Below are 24,434 nucleotides of genomic sequence, written 5' to 3' on the forward strand. Positions count from 1 at the left end.
GGAGTCAACCAACTGCAGATCTTAAACACAGTACACCATCTGCGGTTGGCTAAAATTTGCAGATACAGAAGCTGCTGATATGGAGGGCTGACTGTTCCAGAGATCAGATAAGTCTTACAGTTTGATATCAATTCAAAGCTATTATTAAATATAGTAATATGGTTCTATTAACATATAACAGAATTTAAATTTAATATTGAATATTCAATAAATAAAATGGAACTTAAATTAAAACGTGACAGTAATAAAACATTAATGGTAATGCTATTTCAGCTACAGAATGAAATTCAGCGGCTTGGAAGAAAATTCTGGAGGAAAAGAGCTCCAACAGCAGTATCCTTAGGGCATGTGAGCCGATACCCTGAGTCACATAGCACTTTAGAAAAATGAGAGGACTTTTTAAAACTGAACTCTTGAAACAATCTATTTTGCTCAGATTTTCTGTCTTAAAGTGAATTAGACATGATAACTATAAAAATGCCTGTCAAATCATTCTGAAAGTACTGTTTCCATTATATAACTATTCTAGGAGAACAGGAAATAAAGGAACAAAAGGAATTTACCACAGAGAAAAAAATTATCTATTCTAAAGTTGAATGTTCATGGCAGTATTAATTATAAGATGGAACTTCTGAAGGCAATTAGTGTTTGGGTAGCATAGAATCATGACTCATAGTATGATATTATGGCGTGTCCATCAAGGCAGCCATTTAAAGATGTTATAAAGATACCAATGTAGAATGCAAATATAACATTATATGAAAATGTGTTTATGTTTTACACACACACATGTAGAAGAGTGAGAAAGAGAGGCAGAGCAAACTTCTGAAAGAAAATCAACTAAAATGCTATTTTCATGAAATGATACTGAGAAGATAACTGGCTTCTGCTTTTCTTTTCCAAATGATGTGTCTGTCTTGTGGGTTTTTTGTTTTGTTTTGTTTTGCCATTTGCAGCAACATGGATGGAACGATAGACTCTCATACTTAGTGAAGTAAGTCAGAAAGAGAAAGACAAATACCATATGATATCACTTATATCTGGAATCTAACATACAGCACAAGTGAACCTTTCCACAGAAAAGAAACCCGCGGACTTGGTGAACAGACTTGTGGTTGCCAAGGGAGAGGGGGAGGGAGTGGGATGGACTGGGAGTCTGGGGTTAAGAGATGCAAACTATTGCCTTTGGAATGGATAAGCAGTGAATCCTGCTGTAGAGCACAGGGAACTATGTCTAGTCCCTTATGATGGAGCACGATCATGTGAGAAAAAAGAATGTATATGTGTATGTGTGACTGGGTCACCTTGCTGTACAGCAGAAAATTGACAGAACACTGTAAACCAGCTATAATGGAAAAAATGAAAATCATTATTAAAACATTTCTAAAAATTAAACATAAATAAAAAACTAATTTAGAGCAAAAATTTACAGTACAAACCAATGACTGCTTTGAGAGTTTGGGGCACAAGATGGACCTCCAGGAAAGAATGGAGACAGGTCACCGTCTGCGAAATGATAAACTATAAAAAAGCTGCAGATTTCCACACGTGATACCGATCCCTCAGCACCAAGGCCAACCCACCCAGACTTCAGAACAGCCAGGCATTTCATCTGCAAAACGTGGGGGAGGGTGTGTTCAGCTACTCTTTCCTCGCATCAGCCGCGTGGCCTGACCCTGACTTTTGCAGCTGACTCCTGACGTCGCGCCGACAGCAGATCCACAGACCACCTGCCCACCTTCCGTCTTTTTCCAGTAGACCTTCGCTTGCAGTTGGTTGTCTTGGTAGAACGGAGCTCCCATTTCCAGGAGGCTCGTGGGCCGTCGTCTCTGAAAGGGAGGCTGGATTGGCGTCACCCTTTTCCTTGTTTTCCCAAGTTGTTGCTCTACAATAAAGCACAAGAGGCTAAGTGACGGGTTAAAAGCACTGATGCGACCTGAGAGGGATCCCAGTGTGACTTTCACGCTGCTGTTCGCTCATAGTTGAGTGCCTACGTTTTAGAGGAAACTGTAACGCACCTACAGATTCCTTCATGTTCAAGCGGATGGCACCTCCGCCTTCATCATACGCTGGAATCACTACCTAAAATATATTTGTGCTGTATTACACGTCACCCCCTGAATTTAAGTGGGTGAGCAACATCCATTCCATGAGGATGCAGGTTCGAAAGATGCAGAGCTTGAAAGATGCTCTGATTTTAGTAAGAGGTGGAAACAGTCTTTCTCAAAGGAGATTTTTTTTGCGTTTGTGAGGGGTCAGCAAAGGAAAACGGAATGCCCCAGAAGAGAAGGGGCATCGGATGTGTACTCCGCATGGGGACCAGCCTCCACATCGTCCTTCTGGTGGACCAGATTAGAAGGACAATGGATACTTACTTTACTTGGTACCTATATTTTAGTTTACGTCAAATGAGTGGACAACGGAGACACGTTGCTTAGGCCTAAGGGTTCTGCACCCAAACCCAGTGTGTATGGGGGGTTCCCCACACCCCCAATTCTCAGACCCCCGTGGGGTGTCCTACAGTCCAATTCTGACACTGGCTACTTGCAGATAACATCAGAGCCCACAGGTAAGGGCTCAGTCTTCTACGACTTGCCCCCTTCAGATGTGAGTCCCAAGTCCAGGTCAGCTGTGTCTTCTGATGACCTGCTAGAGAGCAGAGGTTCCAAGGATCCTCTCTTCAGATGCAATGAATGTGCCAGTGCGGCTCACAGGACTCAGGGAAATACTGTACTGATTAGATTACCTCTTTATTATATAAGAATAAAACTCAGCAAACTAAATGTCCATTGACAGGTGAATGGACCAAAAAGATGTGGTGCATTATACATATATCATACAATACTAATCAGTCATAAAAGAATGAAATGATGCCAGCTGCACAAAGTGGATGCACCGAGAGATTGTCATAGTAAGTCAGAGAGAGAAAGACAAACACCCTATGATATCACTAACATGTGGAATCTAAAAATAATAATAATAATAATACAAATGGGCTTATTTACAAAGCAGAAAGAGAATCACAGACCTAGAAAATAAACTAGTGGCTACCAAAGGGGGAAGGGGGGACAGACAGATGAGGAGATTGAGATTAACACATATACACAACTGTACATAAAAGAGGTAATAGGAGTTCCCATCGTGACTCAGTGGTTCACGAATCTGACTAACATCCATGAGGATGCAGGTTCGACCCCTGGCCTTGCTCAGTGGGTGAAGGATCCAGCATTGCCCTAAGCTGTGGTGTATGTCACAGAGGTGGCTCCGATCCTGTGGGGCTGTGGCTGTGGCGTAGGCCGGCAGCCACAGCTCCAATTTGACCCCCCAGCCTGGGAACCTCCATATGCCGCGGGTGCAGCCCTAAAAAGCAAATAAATAAATAATAAAGAGATAATAAGGACACACTGTGTATCACAGGGAACTGTATTCAATATCTTATAATAACCTATAATAGAGAAGAATTTGAAACAGTTTCTATGAATATATAACTGAATCACTCTGATGTACATCTGAAACTAACACAACAGTATCAACTGCACATCCATTAAAAACAAGTTCACAAAAAAAGGATTGTTCTAAGGATGATGACCTGTAAACAGAGAAAAACTCATATAGAAATGTTCCCGCCAATATTGCTTGTCGTGGAAGCTCATATTTAACTCACGGAAACAAGGACATCTGTCTTCAAAGGTAATAATGCCTAAATGTAAAATCTGATTTAGGTATATGAAAAATGGAAGGTAAAAAAAAAGAAAGAAAGAAAGGGAAGGATAGACGTCAGGAAGAGCCAGATGTTCCAGATGCAGACGCGTGTGAAGGGCTGGAGCTTCCCACTCGGAGCACAGCACTCCCTCAGCACATGTTCCCCAACCCGGACGCTCTCAGAACCCTGTCCTCTTGCATTTTTTCAGAGGCTTCGTCACACAAGCATGACTGATTAAATTCCTAGCCCCCTGGACAACTGAACTCAATCTTCAGCCCCTCCCTCTTCCTCAGGGGTGGGGGCAGGAAGGAGAAACTGAAAGTTGCAATGTTCCAATCCCAGCTCGGTTCTTCCAGTGATCACCCCCTCCTTAGGTGCTTTCCCCAAATCACCACATTCACATAAAAAAGACACCTTTATCGTTCTTGTCACTTAGGACATTTCAAGGGTTTAGGGAGTTCTGGGCCAGGAATGCGCCAAGACCAAATACATCTGCTTATACATCACAATTATCAAAGGCTATTACTTTATGAGTCACAGTCTGCAGACACCAGCACCACAAGCTTGGAGCCTGGAGGACACAGGTGGGACACACAGAAAACTCACAGGACTTTGCTCCAAAACGTATCCCTCTCCTGGCACCACCATGAGGTTACAGAATCCTGCTGCCTACACCTAAAGTTTGGGGGGTTTCGGTTTTATTGTTTTTGGCCTTGTTCATAGCAAGTGGAAGTTCCAAGGCCAGGGAGCAAACCTGCACCACAGCAGTGACCAGAGCCACAGCAGTGACAATGCTGGGTCCTTAACCCATGGAGCCACCAGGGAACTCCTAAAGTTGATGTTATTATTTTTAAAGAATTAAAGGTTTAAGATTTTCACAAGCCCATTTATGCTTCTAATTCCTTTAATAATCTGTGATGTTAAGAATTTGCCAGTGGGTAACCATGAGAGTTTAGAAAACTATGTTTAAGTTCTTTGTGAATTCTGTTTTTCTTTTATACCCTATGTAACATTCCATTTTTCATTCTACATGGATATGTATACATATATATACACATACATATATATGTATATATACACATATATATTATACACACACACACCATATACCATCTAAAGCTTGAAAGTTTGTTGCTTCACTGATGAATCTGGCACAGACATGCATGGATGGGCCACATGCAAAGGATGGAGAAGTTACGCTTCAGTCCTGGGAAGCTGTCCCTGACGCTGCCCTCCCCTCTCACCAGGAAACAGAACTAGAATGAAAATCATTCCTTCACATTCCGGAAAGGTGGGAGGTCTGATGTATACTCTTTAATAGTCCTGAAAGTGGAGAGAACTGAATGACGAGGCCCTTTCTCCAAAGGCCAAAATTGTGATTAACCTTCCAGATTGAGAGATTCTGGGTATTTCCTCTCAACTCTAGGTTTTATTTTGGAGAGCTGGAAGAAGAGTCCAGTTGCATGAGGCAAGTACATAAAACAGTTGGAAATATTCCTCCTGCCTCCAAAAAAGCACATAACATTTCCATTAAAGAGAGTATTATGTCTTTCCTCCTTAGGGGACCCTTTTATATAACGCTATGAGCATGCAGCCTTTGCTTGCATAGAAATATTTATCATTACACCACCTAGTAGCCTGGAGACCTGGAAAAATATAATTCAGAGAAGTAATTTATATGCTGACATTTACTACTCTCCTCCCCATAAAATATAATTTCCCTTGCTTACACTATAAAGTTGTAATTATTCTTTACTTCTAGTTGGTGCATGATGAAATACACAGTGTTCTTGCAGAAGTTATATACTAGTGTTTATGAGATTATACATCAGCATTGGGTTATAAATAACATCCTGACAGGTACTCAGCTACATCCTGCATAATCCTTTGTAAAGCCAGTCTCTTCTGTAAGTTACCCTGACACCCAAACAATATGTATATGACAGGTACTTCATGAGGTTACTTCTTCTGAATTCACGTATCAGCAATCAGTTAAGCCTAGAATAAAGTGCCCTTGGTAGGATAACCCGTCCTACCTCCTTATTGGCCAGGTAACATGTTATCTAAATTTTAAAAGATGACTAGAAAGTGACCTTAGCCCTCAGCATCAATGTCTCCAATGAAGAGGAGTTGGGCCAGGTTGTAGGTAAGAGTGGGAATAGCTGTCTGACCTGGTCTCACAGGTATTTCTGAGCAATGCAATGGACTGTGTTGGCGCGTCTGCAGCTGATGGCTGCTGTGAGCCTGTGGGTGGATGATGCGTGTTCTCTGACCTAGATGACATCCTGGTTCCGCATATGTCCTTGTCAAGGTGAGGAGGGAAGGTCTACCCGACACAGTGGAATCTCCCACATGCACAGGGAAGGAGGCGTCCACCTGAGACTGCACAGGACAGGGGGATAACACAGGCGAGGGGCAGATGTGTTTATATCTGACGGGACCCATGTGGTCCCTCAAAGGGAGGAGTTCAGACTTGAGGACACAATATGGATTCAAGTGAGAGAGAAAGGTGTGTGATCATACTTGAGGAGAGAAAAGGCCAGGTAAAGAGAATCTCAACAATCAGGGGGCAATCCAAATAGAGTAGGAGGAGCTGGAGCTCAGCTCCTTCCACAGATACATTGAAAGTACATCTACACGAGATACGATCCTCACAAAGCATCTACTGGAAGCTGGCAGAAGACCTCAGACTTCTGAAAGGGCAAGAAAAGCCTCCACATAACTGGGTAGGACAAAAGAAAAAACACAAGAGAAAGGAATCCAGACAGGACCTGTGCCCCAAGGTGGGGAGCTGTGAAGGAAGAAAGGTTCCCGCACCCTGGGAAGTCCCCTCACTGGTGGGCAGATCAGCCAGGATGGAGGGGGAGCTGTCGAGCCTTGGAGGAGAGCACAGCAACTAACTGGCAGCAGCCAGAACACAGGGAGACCTGCACAGTCAGTACCACTGCCTGGTGCTCCCCACGGTGCATGTGGGGACTGGGTTCTGAAGCTCAAGCTTCAGAGGACAGATCCAGGGAGAGGACGGGGATTGGCTGCATGGAGACAGCCTGAAAGGCGCTGCCGTGTGGAGTGGCCACAAATGAGCGTGTACACCAAAGAAGCCTAGAGCAGCCAGAGATGAAAGGTGCCATCGTTAGGGAAGTGGGCAAAGGGACAAACTGCCATTGCAGCCCCTTCCCCTGCACACTCCCAGGCAACAGGATACTGCCTACATCAGCTCCAGGAGTGTCCAGGAGCTACCCTTACAGACTTTAGGAGCAGCTGCAAGTGACAACTACCAGCCTCATGGGCTGGTGGTTGCAATCAGGAGCCACTGCCCTTCCAGGCTTTGGGAAAATGTGAGCCACCACTGCTGCCCTCACAGGCTCTAGGAGCAGCTACAAGCTGCCTCCACTGCCATCATGGGCCTGGGAGCAGACACCAGCTGCTGCATCTGCACACCCCCTATCAAGGGGATAATGGACAGCACACACTGAGGACAGAGGCAGCAGGCATCCAAACCAAAAAAAAAAAAAAAAAAAAAATCCCTCACACCCCAAAAATTAAACTCATGCTAGCCCCACAGAGGCACTCCCACATATAAATAAACCTCCAAGACCACGTAGACAATTATTTCTCTGAAACTCACAGAGTAAGAGAAATATAAGTACAATAAAGAAGCAGAGGAATTGCTCCCAGTTAAAAGACCAAGAGTATTCCCCTGAAGGAAAAAAACAATGAAACAGACCTCTTCAGTCTACCCGGTATCATGTTTAAAAATAAGGTAATAAAAATACTCAAGAAATTAAGAAAGCCTATCAACAGAAATGCAGAGTACTATAAAAAGGAAATAGAAACTATAAGGAGGAGCCAAGAAAAATTAGGAAACTCATTTCCCAAGATGAAAGCTGAGCTAACAGAAGAATGAATAATGCAGAGGAACGAATAAGTGACCTGGAAAATAGAATAATGGAAATCATCCAATAAGGACAGGAGGCAGAAAGCCAAATTGGGGAAAAAAAAAAAAACAGAATAAAAAGCAATATAATAGATCTATGGTATAATATAAAGCATGCCTTTTTATGTGTTATAGGGATTCCAGAAGGAAAAGAGAGAAAAAGGTACTGAAAATGTATTTGAAGAAATTATGAAAACATCCCAAACATAAAGAAGGAATGAGATATCTGGATACATAAAGTACAGAGGGTCCCAAACAAGATGAACCAACACATAATAAAAACAGCAAAAGTGAAAGATAAAGAGATGATTCTAAAGGCAGCAAGAGAAAAACAGAGTTAATTACAAGGGAGCCCCCATAAGGCTCTCAGCTGATTTCTCTACACAAACTTTGCAGGCCAGAAGGGAGAGGCAAGATATATTCAAAGTTCTGAAAGGGAAAAATCTGCAGCCTAGAATCTAACCACAAGATAATCATTTAGAATAGGAGGAAAAATGATTTATCGATAAGCAAAAACTGAAAGAATAGGAGTTCCCGTCGTGGCTCAGTGATTAACAAATCCAACTAGGAACCATGAGGTTGCGGGTTTGATCCCTGGCCTTGCTCAGTGGGTTAAGGATCCGGCGTTGCCATGAGCTGTGGTGTAGGCTGCAGACGAAGCTCGAATCCCTCATTGCTGTGGCTCTGGTGTAGGCTGGTGGCTACAGCTCCGATTGGACCCCTAGCCTGGGAACCTCCATATGCTGTGGGAGCGGCCCAAGAAATGGCAAAAAGACAGAAAAATAAAATAAAATAAAATAATACAGCAGTACTAAACCTTTCCTAAAAGAAATACTGAAAGGCCTCCTCTAAAGAGAAAAGAAGCAGGAGTTCCCATTGTGGCATAGAGGATACAAAACCGACTAGTATCCATGAGGATGCGGGTTTAATCCCTGGCCTCAGTCAGTGGGTCAAGGATCCGGCATTGCCATGAACAGTGGTGCAGGTTGCAGACTCAGCTTGGATCTGGTGTTGCTGAGGCCGTGGTGTAGGCCAGCAGCTGCAGCTCTGATTCAACCCCTAGCCTAGGAACTTCCATATGATGCTGGTGGGGCCCTAAAAAGCAAAAATACATACATACATACACACATACATACATGCATAAGTGAGAAAAGAAGATCTAGGAAGGAAGGAAGAAATGCCAACTGGAAAAGTCATCACTTACATAAGCCAGTATACAGATCATAAAGGAAATAAAACCTATTTGTAAAAGCGACAATAAACAAGGGAAAGCAAGAGGATTCACATGAAGATGAATAATGGTCATCCAAATCATAAAATGTGGGGAAGGAGAGTAAGAAAATATGGACTTTGTTAAGACAGTGTTTGAACCTATATGACTATTACTCTAAAGCAAATTTTAGATATAGGAAGGGGTTAACATAGTTGAAAAACATACCAACTACAAATAAAAAACAAACATCAGATTCACACAAAAAAAAACCAAAAAGAACACAAGCATCAAACAAAAGGAAATCATCCAACTGCAAAAAGGAAAAGGAACAAAGAAGAAATATACAATCAGCTGGAAAATAAAGTTTAAAATGGTGATAAATACATACATATCTATAATTACCTTGAATGTCAATGGACTGAATGCACCAATCAAAAGTCAGAAAGTGGCAGACTGGATAAAAAAACAAGAGCCTACAATATGCTGCCTCTAAGAAACTCACCTTGGGACAAAGAACACATATAGATTGAAAGTGAGGGAATGGACAAACATATTTCATGCAAATGGAAATGACAAAGTGGGAGTCACAATGTAGACCTTAAAACAAAGGGCATAAAGAAAGATACTAATTAGTGATAACAGAAATAATACAAGAAGAGGATTTTACACTCGTCAACATATATGCACCTAATATAAAAGCACCCAAATACACAAAACAAATGCTAACAGACATCAAGAGAAAAACTGATGGGAATAAAATAATATTCCCATAAAGGAGACTCACATAAATGGACAAATCTTCTAGACAGAAAATCAGTAAGGTAATAAAGATGCTAAGTGATACAACAGAATATTTAGACTTAATCAATATTTTCAGGAAATTACATCCCCAAACCAAGAATACACATTCTTATCAAGTTTACGTGGAACAGTCTCTACAACTGACCACGTACTAGGGCACAAAACCATAACACATTTAGGAGTACAGAAATTATTTCAAACATCTTCTCTGACCACAATAGCATGAAACTAGAAATCAACCTCAGGAAGAGAAATGAGGGGAAAAAAAAAAAGTCTATATGGAGACTAAAAACATCTACTAAAAAACCAATAGGTTGATGATGAAATCATAGAGGAAATTAAAAAATACTCTGAGACAAAAGACAGTGAAAACATAACCATACAAAATCTCTGGGATGCAGCTCAAGCACTACTTTTGCATCTAAGATAGAGGACTTCCTCAAAAATCAAGAAAAATCTCAAATAAACAATCTAACCTAACACTAAAAAGAATTAAGAAAAATAAAACCTGAAGTTAGCAGAAGAAAGGAAATAATAAAGATCAGAGAGAAAATCAATAAAATAGAGATTTATAGAACAATTGAAAAAAATGAAAAGAACCAAGGGCTGGTTCTTTGAAAGGGAAAGCAAAATTGACAAACCTCTGGCCATGGCCACCAAGAAGAAGAGAGTGAGAACCCAAATAAACAAAATAAGAAATGAAAAAGGAGACATAATAATCAATATGGCAAAATAAAAAAAAGAATACTATGAACAATTATATTCCAAAAAATTTGGCAACCTCAAGAGACAGAAGAGTGTCTAGAAATGTACAGCTCACCAAAACTGAAGTAAGAAGAAATGAACAATTTGAACAGACTCATCAATAGAACTGAAATAGAATCTGTAATTTAAAAACTCCCTACAGACCAAAGGCCAGGACTGGATGGTTTCAGAGGCAAATTCTACCAAAAATACAAAGAACTTACACCAATCCTTCTGAAACTCTTCAAAAAAAAAAAAAAAAAAAAAAAACTGAAGAGAAGGAAACAATCCCAAAGGTAATCTATGAATCAATGAAGCCACATCACCCTCATACGAAAACTATACAAAGATACCACCAAAACAGAAAATTACAGGCCAATATCTTTGAGAAAAGATGCAAAAATTTTCAACAAAATTTTGGCAAACCAAATCCAACAACACATTAAAAAAAGATCATACACCCCGACCAAGTGGGATTTATCCCAAGTTCACAAGGATGGTTCAATATACACAAATCAATCAATGTGATATACCACATTAACAAAAGAAAAGACAAAAACCACAAGATCATCTCAATAGATGCAGAAAAAGCATTTGATGAAATCCAACATCGATTTATGATAAAAACTCTTACCAAAGTGGGTATAGAGGAAACATACCTTAACATAATAAAAGTCATTTATGACAAACCCACAGCCAATATAATACTCAATGGGAAAAAGCTGAAAGCCTTCCCACTAAAATCTGGAAGAAGACAAGGATGCCCACTCTTACCACTTCTATTCGGCATAGTACTGGAGGTCCTAGCCACAGCAATCAGACAAAGAGAAAAAAAAAAAAAGAGAGAGAGAGAAAGGAAGTAAAAGGTATCCAACTTGGAAGGGAAGAGGTAAAATTGTCACTATTTGCAGATGACATGATAATCTACACAGCAAACCCCAAAGAATCCATGCCAAATTATTAAAACTGATAAATGAGTCCAGCAAAGTAGTAAGATACAAAATTAACATATAGAAATCTGTTGCATATCTTTACACTAACAATGAAACATCAGAAATATAAAGTAACAAAACAATCCTGTTTAAAATTCCACTGGAAAAAAAAAAACCCACCTAGGTTTAAACTTAACCCAAGGGTGAAAGACTTATATGCTGAAAAGTGTAAAACATTGATAAAGGAACTTGAAGATGATTCAACAAAATGCAAAGATATTGCACGTTCTTGGATGGGAAGAATTAGTATTATCAAAATGTCCATACTACTCAAAAGAAGTCTATATATTTAATATGATCCTATTAAAATACCCATCATATTTTTCATAGAACTAGAACAAATAATCCTAAACTTTATATGGATCCACCAAAGATCCAGAATTGCCAAAGCAGTCATTTGGAAAAAGAACAAAGCTGGAGGCATAACCTTTCCAGACTTCAGACTATCTTACAAAGCTACAGCAATCAAAACAGTGTGGTACTGGCACAAAAAGAGACATATAGATCAATGGAACAGGATAGAAAGCCCAGATGTAAACCCACATACCTCCAGTCAATTAATCTTTGACAAAGGAGGCAAGAATAAACAAGGGAGAAAAGACAGTCTCTTCAGCAAGTGGTACTAGGAAGGTTGGACAACTGCATGTAAACCGATGAAGTACATCCTCGCACCATGCAGAAGAATAAATGCAAAGTGGCTTAAAGACTTAACCATGACATGATATCACAAAACTCCTAGAAGAAATCATAGGCAAAACATTCTCTGACATAAATTGTATCCAAGTTTTCTTAGGTCAGTCTCCCAAGGTAATAGAATAAAAATAATAAACAAATGTGACCTAATCAAATTTAACAAGCTTTTGCATAGCAAAGCAAACCATAAACAAAACAAATCAACCTACAGAAAGGAAGACGATATTTGCAAGTGATGTAGCAGACAGAGGGTTAATATTCAAACTATACAAACAGTTCATACAAATCAACAACAAAAAAAACAAACAACCCAACTGAAAAATAGTCAGAGGACCTAAATATACCTTTCTCTGAAGAAGACATACAGATGACCAACAGGCACATGAATAGATGCTCAACATCACTAATTATTTAAGAGAAATGCAAATCAAAACTACAATCACCTCACACAGGTCAGAAGAGCCATCATCAAAAAGTCTACAAATAACAAATGCTGGAGAGGGTGTGGAAAAAAAGAGAACCCTCCTACACTGTTAGTGGGAATGTAAGTTGGTATAACCACTATGGAACACAGTATAGAGGTTTCTCAGAGACCTGAAAGTTACCATTACGATCCAGCACTCCGGCTCCTGGGTATATATCCAGGGAATACTCTTAATTTGAAGATATACATGCACCTCTATGTTCACAGCAGCACTATTCACAACAGCCAAGACATGGAAACAACCAAAATGTCTATCAATAGATCAATGGATATAAAAGATGTGGTATGTATGTATGTGTGTATATATATATATATCTCCTACTCGGCCATAAAAAGGAATGAAGTAATGCCATCCATAGTAACATGGATGCAATTAGAGATTATCATACTAAGTGAAGTAAGTCAGAAAGAGAAAGACATATACCATAGGACATCACTTATATGTGGCATCTAAAATATGACACAAATGAAACTATCTATGAAACAGAAACACACTCATGACATAGAGAACAGACTTGTGGTTGCCAAGGAGGAAGGAGCTGAAAGAGGGATGGACGGGGAGGTTAGGGTAAACAGATGCTAGCTATTCTATAGGGATTGGATAACCTACACAGTTCTACTCTATAGCACAGGGAACAATATTCAATCTGCTATGATAAGCCATAATGCAAAAGTATATTTCACAAAAGAATGTATCCATATGTACATCTGAATCACTTTGTTGTGCAGCAGAAATTAATTAACATTGTAAATCAACTATACTTCAATAAAAAGTAATAATTTAAAAAAGGATCTCACTGAGTTTATGATGAGGTTGTGTGGGGACACCCCAGGAAGATGTAGAAAGCCCTAGAGGTGCATAACTGTTCTGTCTGTGGGCTGGACTGTGAGTCGGCTTTAGATGATCTGACTTCGACAACGGCAAGCTGAGGTTGGATTTTTTCCTCTCCTGTTCTTGGTTGTGGGCATAAACACATACGGAATTTTGAGAGTTAACAATCCTGTACCAGTTTCTAAGGGGGAAAGAATGACATTTACTGGAAAAACCAGAAGGAGACTAAAAGGCAAACTTACTTTACACAATAGAGGAATCCCCCAAACCAATAGAAAGAAGAAGCCTCCGAGCAGAAGCGGGAAAACAGTAAAGGATGAGATGTGAGGAGAAGTGAAAAGAAGACTAGGTAACAAATGGAACTTGGAAGGGAGAGAAATCTGCGGTGTGGTTCATACTGTCTAAAGAATGCTTTGACCGCTATCTGAAACCTGGATATTTAAGAAAGCGGCACCACATAATAATTAGCAGATTTGTTTTTAGGAAAAGTGACATTGGCCTGATGCAGGGAAAGCACTGGACCGATCCCACACAGAATCTGAAATCAGACAAAAGGACTTTCTAATGAACTGGATTTCTAGAGAGAAAGGAAAGAGAAGCGTGAAGAGTGACCCCTCGATCTTTGGCTTGAACAAAAGGGGTGAATGATGGAGTCTTTGGGGGCAGGAGAGCCTGGGAGAGGAAGAGATGTGAGGGGAAGTCTGGAGCTTGGTTCTGAGGATGTTACATTTACACTTGATCTTAGCCAAAAGGCCGAGAAGCGATTGAGGATGTTACATTTAAAATGCCCCTTAGCCAGTGGGGCTGCTGCAGTTCAGGGAGTGTCAGGCTGCGAGGTCTCTGTGGGTGGTGGGGACTGCCTCCCCCTCCCCTCCTTCAGTTCCCACCCCTATGCTGAGTCCTCTGCACACCGGATGTTCTGTTCCCACTCTGCACTTGCGCGGGGGGTGATGCCCATGCCTCATGGCCATGGAGCCCCCATTCCTCGGAACCCAGAGGGAATGCTGCCCTCTTGGTTGGTCCTCCCATCTTGGTGGTGTGTCTGCCTCCAGGCTTCCCTACAGCTCTGGGTAATCACTAGGCACAGTCAAGGCAGAGGCTGCAGTGTGTCTAGTGCTGGCAGTAATGTGTGTGTTTGCACATGTATGTGTATATGTACCTATGCATGTAAACACGCACATACACAGTACATACGTACTATATAATGTACACAGTATATAGTCTATGTATAACAGCATGCACATGTTTATACTATAATACACACACTTATATGTATAAATATATATAGTGGAATATAGTAAATATTCCCATCATTAGACACAGCTCATGCATGAATGGGGGATGGCATTTAAAAAAAATCCGTGAAGTTACTAAACACAGAAATGTTTCCATGAGAATGTAGGAAAAAAGGTATACTATACCCAGGTGTATACATAGAAATAACAGGTTTTCCAAATCCATTTACTCACCAAAAGGACTATTTCTCAAATGGGTAGGAAGCTCTGTTTCTAGAACTCTCTCCAAAGCATCGTTTCAGATGCACCTGCTCATTTGGATCCTCTTTGTCTCAGGTGGGAGCAGCTGACTGTGGGCAACCATGGCGTCTGACCTGCAGAGCCAGCCTTGCCCGACCTAAATTCCACCACTTATAACATGGTCCCAGTCTGACTGAGGCCGCCGGCAGTCGGGCATGGAGGGTATGGAGGGGCCCTGCGAGCCTGGGGAGGCAGCATCAGCGGAGACACCCCACAGCCTGTCCCAGGCTCTCCTTTCCTCTGCCTGGCCCCCAGATCCCCAGCCAGGAGCTTCCTCACTGCCTTCTAACCAGTCCCCACTCTGAGCAAAGCGGGGGACCCAGGTAACTCATTTCCCCACTCAGAGGTGAGCATCTTCTAAGACGCTCTGTTTGGCTCAGCTCATGGCAAACAGACTCATTTACAAACACTGGAAATAAAGAAATGGAAACGGGAGTGATTGAGTCACATCCCCCAACGGAGTATTAAGCCTTTTGCAGTACCTGGGACCCCTGGGGAAAACCAATAAAAAAAGGACACGTCACGTTTGCAAGTAGGAAGCAACAGTTTCTAACAATTTAACGGAACGGATCGTCCTTAAAAACAAGGACGCATGTGCTTAAGGACCCTAAAGTTGGAAATAGAAACATCTGTTAGAATGAGACATGTCCTCTTAAATGTCCATTAATGACACCAAAATATTGCATATAATATAGATAAAAATCATAAGATACAATCAAAAGTAAACACTGAGCACAAATGTTCAGACGGCAGAGCAGCACTCTTGGTGCAATGAAGCTTTTCCATGTCAAGACGCCACATACGAGACGCACTCACTCTGAGAGGCGCTGTGATCTGACGCCAGGTGGGGAAAAGGGCTTCCGGAGAAGGCGCGGAAGGGCACTTACTGTTGTGGGCGGCGTGTGTGGACGTGAACTGGAGGGACACCTTGGCGCTCTTGAGGCGCGTCTGGCCCCAGTACGCGATGGCCTGCAGCTCCACCGTGTACTCGCAGTTGGGCAGCAGCCGCTCCAGCGTCACGGAGTTCTGAGACTGCAAGTGCAGGGAACACACGCAGAGCCCGTTACAGACCTTCCTGCCCCTCGGCGTCCCTGCAGACCTCCCGGGCCCTCGCGAGGCAGCCCAGCTCCGCCCCATGGCACATGGAGATTCCCAGGCCAGGAACCCAATCCCAGCCGTAGTTGCGGCAAAGCCGGATCCTTAACCCATGGATTGCACCAGGCCGGGGACTGAACCCTCCAGGCCGCAGAGACCACACCAGATCTTAACCCACTGCACCATAGCAGGAAATCCCCACCCTCCCTAAGATCACAAGTCTTCCTACACTGTTAGCAGCTGAAAATGCAGTTTTCCTGCAGATCAAAATTAATGTCACAGACAGGCCCAAACCCTTGTCTTGAAACTGTGTTCTAATCCAGTTATTGGATGCTCTCTGGGAGCCGGGAAATGAATAATTCTGCCCCACCCCTTTCTAGATACCACCTTACAGAGCAAAGAGCTGTTTATAACAAACTAAACAGAGGCTTGTGTTAGCACGTGGCTGAAAAAAATCACGCATTGGCATTCATCATATTTCTCTGATATTTATACTAAATCTTCTGTGAGTAAATTTCCACCACAAAGTCATTAGAAAAATCGACCTGACAAAATGCTTAGAGTTTTCATTTTTTTAAATTGGCTTGCAGGTTTAATAATAGAGTAAAATCTGTTACAAGAATTTAGGATTGGATTTCCTCCCATGGCTCAGTGGAAACGAATCCGACTAGTATCCATGAGGACACAGGTTTGATCCCTGGCCTCCCTTAGTCGGTTAAGGATCCGGTGTTGCCGTGAGCTGTGGTGTAGGTTGCAGACGCAGCTGGGATCCCGCATTGCCGTGGCTGTGGTGTAGGCTGGCAGCTACAGATACGATTCAACCCCTAGCCTGGAAACCTCCATATGCCACAGGTGCAGCCCCAAAAAAACAAAAAACAAACAAAAAAATTAGGGCTAAGAGAAATAAGTTGCTGTCTTAGAATTTAAAACATTTGTCAAAATACAGTGCCTGTGACAGAAAGTGGCTCCGAAGGTAAAGAAAGTCTTGTCTATAAATATGGTCTGATTGGTGGTATTAATGTTTGTGATGGAAAAAATGTGTCCATCGTTACCACGACACCACACAGCAGGCGGTGAGCAGCAGTGCTTTCCAGCAGCAAGCCCTTGGGCTCATGCCCGCGTGTGCCACCCTCAAGGTGTCACCGCCTGAAGAGGTCACACATGGAATCACGGAAGCACATCCCCTGTGTAAGTGCCACAGTGACCTGTCTGCATGCTCAGCATCCCTTTGGGTCCTTTCAGGGAGCGCACGTGACCTTCATGGGCATTTCCGGACGCCAACACTCACTCCCTGTCAGTGAGCAGGTGGCATCATTACAGGATTGGGGCTTCTAAGGGGTTAGTTCTCAGGACTCAGCTGTCGTCCATCACCCACTCTGGAAGGTGAGGACTGCGTTTCCAGCAGTGGGGCTGAGAGCAGCGCCCAGCCACACACTCCATGGCATCACCACGAACGTGTGCATGTTGGTGGACTTTTTTTATTGTGCCTAGAGCCTGTCTATGAACGACCGATGCCTGATTTCTTTCTATATGGCTTCTTGGAGGTTTGCCTATCAGTCTTCCTCAACGATTACCTTCAACCAAGTAAAACAAAATTCACTTTTGAAAGAGCAGTTCCTTGAAAATGCCCACTCCTCTTAAGTGACCACGGATATTAGGGTGGAATCCGAGGAAATGAAAAGACGTTGATCCCCGAGCAGAAAATCTCATGCTTTCTCGTGTTCTTCTGTAATTTCCAATTTCTAATCCGAATTCTCAGTGGGTCAGATTTTAATCTTTAATGGCTGACATGACCTACAGCCTGGATCTAAAAATATACGTCACTCATACGAGAGTGACCCAGGATTCGGGCTATTCTGGGCCTATTAACGATTATAATTCAATTTGCCGTTCATTTTTATCTAATTGACATATACCAGAAATGAACTGCACACTTCCCGATTAATCCTCGATGCTGTTTCATTATTAATGGCATGGGGGGGGGCAGGGGCAGCATTTTATCACATCACGTGTTGCTTTCCATCCCTGGGAGTTTGCAGCTTTATCTCTTTCAGCCCTTTCTAGGAGATAAGCACACGTTACCAATTGTCAGTTGTTGCGAAGTCCTTCAAGATAAAATCTGGCACTGTCAGAAGGTTTCTTATAAGTAAGACCAAAAATAGAAGCCCACATAAATATAAGTGACAGGAACTTGTGGCAACATGGTTTATCATTCGGAATGGCAAGGATATTGGAAATTTCAGTGCAAAAAACACACACAGAGGGAACTCTATCTAGTCACTTGTGATGGAACATGATGGAGGATAATTTGAGGAAAAGAATGTATATATATATATATATATATATATATATATATATATATATATATATATGTATGCCTGGGTCACTTTGCTGTACAGCAGAAATGGACAGACCATTGTAACTCAACTATAATAGGACAAGTAAAAATCTTTTAAAAAGTCTTACTATCCTTTTAAAGCAGTTTCCAACATGTATTTACTTATGGAATTGACCTTTATAAATCAGGGGGAAAGGTGTGTAAGTTTTATGACAACATAAAGGACTGTGTCCTCAAAGGACCCGAACGACTCCTTTTTATGCATTAAGAGCTTCATATGATGCAAAATGTTCACTGTTATGGAAATTTCATTGCATAAAATGGGTCAGCGCAGATTTTATTTCTTGGCATCTGGAGAACAAGCCATTCCAAGTTCTTTTTATCAATCCCAAGAATATACTGTCCCATGTGCATTTTCTAAACCGTCTGCTGTCCAGTGATTAGATTACAGATGGGCGCCCCTTGCAACATGCAACAGAAGTGCCACGAGTGTTGGCTCTTTGAGTTAGAAGGATTGCTTAAAAACAAACAACTCAAATGGCAAGGATATTCTGAATTATGTCATTTTCTACGGCTAGACAGGTAAGAGGGAGATGATTTTTGTTCCTTTGATGTGGGGAGTTGTTTGGCCGTTTGGACCTGAGTAGGTCCACAGACACGACGCAGCCGTTCTCACCTATAATATAAAAGGCAAACAGGTGGCACCGTTCTCTGTTTCCTGGACTCGCTCAGTCAGAAGGAAGGGACGGACACCTGCCCTTCGTCCATCCCTCCTCTCAGCTCAGCAGAGCCCACTCGCAGACCAGGTGCTCGGGGTGAGGCACCTGTGAGAGGTCAGCCCGCCTCAATGGCACTTACCCCCTCCGTGGTCTTCCTCCTCTTCTTCTTCGTCGGCACGAGTGACTTGCTGCTGACCGTCCAGCTCCAGAACACCTTGTAGTGATGCACGGGGATGTCTGGTTCCTCGGGCAGGTCCCAAACCATCGTCACACTCACGCTCCCATCGCTGTTTACGGTGGAGTTTGCGAGCCGGAGGTTGGCTGGGGCCGGTGGTGCGGCTGGATCTGAAATCCCAAGAGAAAGCTCCAGCACCAGGTCGGACCACAAAAGCATCACCTCTGTACAGGAAGGACCACGGGGTCGACGCAGGAAGACGACCCTTTATAGGTACAAGAGCTGGGAACAAGCACTAAGGAAGATGCCCTTTTGAAGCCTCAAGCTGAAATACAGTCTACAAAATTGTGAGACAAATATGTCAGGCCCTATCGGTTGTCTCAGCATTTCCATAGCACTGCAAACCTACCAAATTTTCAGGGGGCCCAAACTGATAAATTTCTGTAAAATACAGCCAAATTCCATTTAGGGTGGTTGACAGTAAATAGGTCAGCAAAGTCAAAAAGCTTTTGAAAATTCTGAGAAGAAAAAGAGAGACCCGCTCATAAAAGTACCTGCTTTTATCTGAGTGGCTTTGGAGCTTTGGATCTTTGCATCAAATGTTAAGAGCAGGAGTTCCCGCTGTGGTACAGTGGGTTAAGAATCTGACTGCAGCAGCTCGGGTCACTGAGGAGGCACAGGTTCGATCCCTGGCCCAACGCATTGGGTTAAAGAATCCAGCGTTATCACAGCTGCGGTGTAGGCTGCAGCTGTGGCTTGGATTCCATCCCTGGCCCAGGAACATCCATAGTGGCCGTGGGTACAAGTTAAAAAAAAAGTTAAGAGCCACACAGAGACAACAGCCAAAGCAAACCATTTTTAAAAATCCACATTACAAACTGGATGAGAGACGGATAACATTTTTATAGTTTCACCATTTCTAGTTTGTCACATGACACACCCCTTTCGCCTGTTGAGAGAGACAAAGTCCTGGATGATTCCTCTACGCATGTCCACTTGAAATATATATACGAAGAAGTCTGAGGATGCGTGAAGCTGACGGTCGGACCCTCATTTTTGGCCACACCTGTGACCAAGTATAGATGCCACTCACCACACATGATCTACAGATGATTTAATTTCAAGACACCTGCCCAGGAAACTAATTCTAAGTATAATGCCAACTGCATCAAAGGGGCAAAGAAGATGTATGTAACGCGACATAAATGAAGAAGACTGGGGAACAAAATACCCATGTTTTGACGCTCAGGACCATTTGTGTTTTTAGAATGATGGAAACATGAATCGTTTTTAAAAATCTGTTGCTTTTCTGTAAGATATATAAGTTCTGGAGGTTTGGTGGGTTGCTTAATCTTTTTTTCATGATAATGACTTTTTTTAATCTTTTATTTGTGTATATATTTTTTCTACTGTACAGCAATGGTGACTCAGTTACACATACATGTATACATTCTTTTTTCTCATATTACATGTTCTATCATAATAGACAGAATTTCCAGTGCTACACACTGTAGTTGCTCTTCTAGGCTAATGGCTCATGCAAAGCATGTTAGGTGGTATTTCTGACCAAGTAGTTCTCAAACAATCGACATCAGGAACCCTTTGGGAACACCCAGGACTTATACTGAGATCTGCTGATGCGGTGAGTCTGGGTAAATATATTTCTGTTAAATATACGTTATAGATTTTATTTTAAATGTTGATATAACTATAGATATTTATGTTTTACGTAAAATATGTATTTTTACGTAAAACATAAAATTGTACAATAGGTGATTTCCGGGTAGAAGTTGAAAAGTCCCGCCCTTGGTGGCAGAAGTAGGAAGTGGAAAGATCACTGGTTCCATGCCAGGAGGAAAGCACTGGCTCCTGTGCTTGCGATACAGGAAGCACAGGCTTCCTGGCTGTGCTGGTTTGGCAGAGCCACCCAGGCAGCCACAGTCTGCTCATCCACACCAATGCCCAGCTCAGACCCTGCTTCTGCCTCCAGCCGGGCTCTCCTCTTGACTCCCTCCTCACCGGATGGTCCTGTGGTCCCTTCTGCCTTCTCCACCTCTCCTCAAGGTCCTTCCCATCCTGGCCTCTCTGTACAGGACAGCACCCAGCCACTGAACGAACTTGAGGGGGCCCCGTGTCATCCGCACCCCCTGTCGAGGGTCTCAGCCAGTCACAGCTTTAAAAAGGGCTTTGTGCTGCTGACTCTCAGTGGTATGTCTGCAATCCAGACTTGGCCTCTGACCTTGGAGTCAAGTGCTGAAGGTCGTCCCATCAGAACCGCTGGGAGGTCTCAGATGCACTTGAAAATGAACGTGTCCAAAAGCAAAGTCCCAATCCTTCCCAGCCCCCGCTTCCCACCGCAGAAGCCCCATCTCAGGAAACGCTGATTCCTCCTTCCAGCTGTTCTTGCCCCAAACTTTGGGACCCTATACTTCTTCTGTTCTCATTCTTTGAGCAAATCCTATTGATCAGTACTTTCAAAATCTATCTGGAATTTCACTGCTTTCCCCAAATAACACCCTGAGCCAAGCTACCATCCTCTCTCCCTGAGCATGGCAGAGCCTTCTAGCCTTTCTTAGTACAACAGCAGTGACTTTAGGACCCAAGCTCTGCATGATCAGCCAGAAGTTCTCCATCCCCCACCGAGCCCCATCCACCTGGAGTCAAAGTGCTAGCAGCCTCCTCAAGTCCTGCCCCCGTCACGATACATAACCCTCAAGCCTTCTTTCCTGTTCCCACCTGATCCTCTGCCCTAGCCACACTGGTTCCCCTGTTATGTCTTAGACACGAAAACCAGGAACTCCTGAGACTTTCCCACAGACTTTGCCCAAACACCTCCTCACAGAGAGTTAATTGCAAGAGCTTCACCTACTGAAGGTCGACCAGATGTCTCCCTAGTCAGACCAGCTTCATGTACTTTCTTCTACCTCCTGTCAAAATCTCACCGTGATTTTCTCCTCATCTGCTATTTTCCAAGGCTCTGATAACCGACTGACTTACTCTTTCCTTAGTTTGCCATCTGCCTCCACTCACGACCATGAAACCTTCGTCCAGAGAGGAGTTTTTATGTGTTTTGCTCACTCCTGTCTCTCCAGCGTTGGGGCCCGTAGCCTGCATGTGGCAAGTGCCCAGTAAACATTTACTGAAGGAAGAGCAGAGTGTGCCTAAATGTTGACTCTACTCTGTAAAGGGACATTTCCGCTGCAGGTTAAAACCCTGTCAGTGGGAAGGGATAAACCATAGATCAGGAAGGGAAGCAAAATCAAAGCAGGGCGATGCCTTGTTTGAAATAAGAGACTCAGAGACTGCCCCTTCCTCTGAGGGGGGATTCAGTCCTTCACCTACAAAGGCTGCTGCAGACCTTTCTGAGACAGAAGCTACTTAGCAAGTGCATCATCACTTCAAAGCAAGAGAAACGTTTAAAATGTGTAAAGATAATCCCAGCCATTCACAGGTTCAATGATGCTGAAATGATGTATGTGAATTTTTCAGATATTCTAGGTTCACAGGAAAAGCTCAAAGTCTCCTCCTTTTCCAAAGAAATTCCAAGTTAAGAAAGTCAACTCGAACTGGCTTTTCGTCATTTCCTTAATCTACCTCATTCACGACATCTTTTCCTGCGGTCCTGGAACAATTTCTCATACCTCAGATGCGATTATAAAAATTCAGGATAACCTCACCTCGTTGGTGAAACATTATGAAACAGGAAACAACATAGTTTCCGAAAACGGCATTAGGAAATAACACTTTCAAATACATGAATTAAAAAATTTGCTTCACATTTTCTCAAAAATAAGGCTCATCTGAATATTCACAGGACCAAGGTGGTACCCTCTAATTACCAAGATGAGAGACCCCCACTCTCTTTTCTCCCCCAAATAATCACTTTTAAATTGGGAGGGCAAGAGTTTTCCTGTTGTGGCTCAGCAGGTTAAGAAGCTGAGTAGAGGAGTTCCTTTCATGGCTCAGCCGTTAATGAACCCGACTAGGAACCATGAGGATGAGGTTCGATCCCTGGCCTTGCTCAGGTGGGTTAAGGATCTGGCGTTGCTGTGAGCTGAGCTGGGGTGTATGTCACAGACGCAGCTCGGATCCTGTGTTGCTGTGGCTGTGGTGTAGGCTGGCAGCTGTAACTCTGATTTGACCCCAGCCTGGGAACATCCATATGCTGCAGCTACTGCCCTAAAAAAGCAAAAAAAAAAAAAAAAAGAAGCAGCCAACTAGTATTCATAAGGACACGAGTCATGGGTTCAATCCTGGCCTCACTCGGGGGGGGGGGCGGCTAAGGATTCGGTGTCCCCACGAACTGTGCTGTAAGTGGCAGAGGCGGCTCAGATCCCGCATTACGGTGGCCGTGGTGCAGGCCAGCAGGTGCAGCTCTGACTTGACCCCTAGCCTGGGACCTTCCATGTGCTGCAGGTGTGGCCTTAAAAAAAAAAAAAAGCTAAATAAATAAATAAATAAATAACGAAGCCCAGAATGAATAGCAGAGATCTGTTTATCGCCCCAATTATCTTCCGCAATCCAGTGATTCATTCATGTACCTAGTCGCAGGAAGACGTCGGGTGAGAGAGTCCATCTCACTTGTTAATCTGAAAGATTTTACTGGGTCCTAACAAATGCCCATATTGCAGCCATTCACTGCCTTGTGCAATGGTTCTCTACATTATGAAATCAAGTATATGCACTTTATCGAAATATTGACAAAATCTTTTCTCTCAGTTTACACATTCGCTTGTATTAAAATTTTGAAATGTCATTGGAAATTTGCATGTGGGAAAAAATTCCATGTATAGAAAGACGGCACATTATGCTAAAGCCCTAAGGGATTCTATGATTTATCTATTTGACCTCTTTTTTTAACTGGTAAGGATGGGGCTGGAGGGGGGGGGGTTGTTTTTTTCTTTTTGTCTTTTTAGCGCTGCACCTGCACCATATGGAGGTCCCAGGCTAGGGGTCGAATTGGAGTGACAGCTGCTGGCCTGCACCAAAGCCACAGCAACGCAGGATCCTAAGCCCACCAAGCGAGGCCAGGGGTCAAACCTGCATCCTCGTAGATACTAGTCGGGTTTCTTATCTCCGCACAGTGACGGGAGCTCCTTAACTGGTTGGGCAGGTAAAGTGACCTGCCTGAGGTCCTTCACATAACTGGCAGCAGAGGCAGGCCTGAGAATGA

General features: G+C 42.9%; 1 protein-coding gene across 1 annotated transcript in view; it reads right to left on the reverse strand.

Moving 5' to 3' along the window:
* Window positions 1-24,434, reverse strand: part of ANOS1 (anosmin 1) — a 207,081-nt gene that overhangs the window by 18,421 nt on the left and 164,226 nt on the right. The window contains exons 8-10 of the mRNA XM_021080958.1: window positions 19,226-19,431; window positions 15,822-15,966; window positions 1,739-1,885 (exon numbers count right to left, since the gene is read on the reverse strand). Of these exons, the coding sequence (XP_020936617.1) occupies window positions 1,739-1,885; window positions 15,822-15,966; window positions 19,226-19,431 (498 nt within the window). The remainder of the gene's footprint in view (window positions 1-1,738; window positions 1,886-15,821; window positions 15,967-19,225; window positions 19,432-24,434) is intronic.

Source organism: Sus scrofa, chromosome Y (assembly GCF_000003025.6).
Source record: "Sus scrofa isolate TJ Tabasco breed Duroc chromosome Y, Sscrofa11.1, whole genome shotgun sequence".
Classification (NCBI taxonomy): Eukaryota; Metazoa; Chordata; class Mammalia; order Artiodactyla; family Suidae; genus Sus; species Sus scrofa.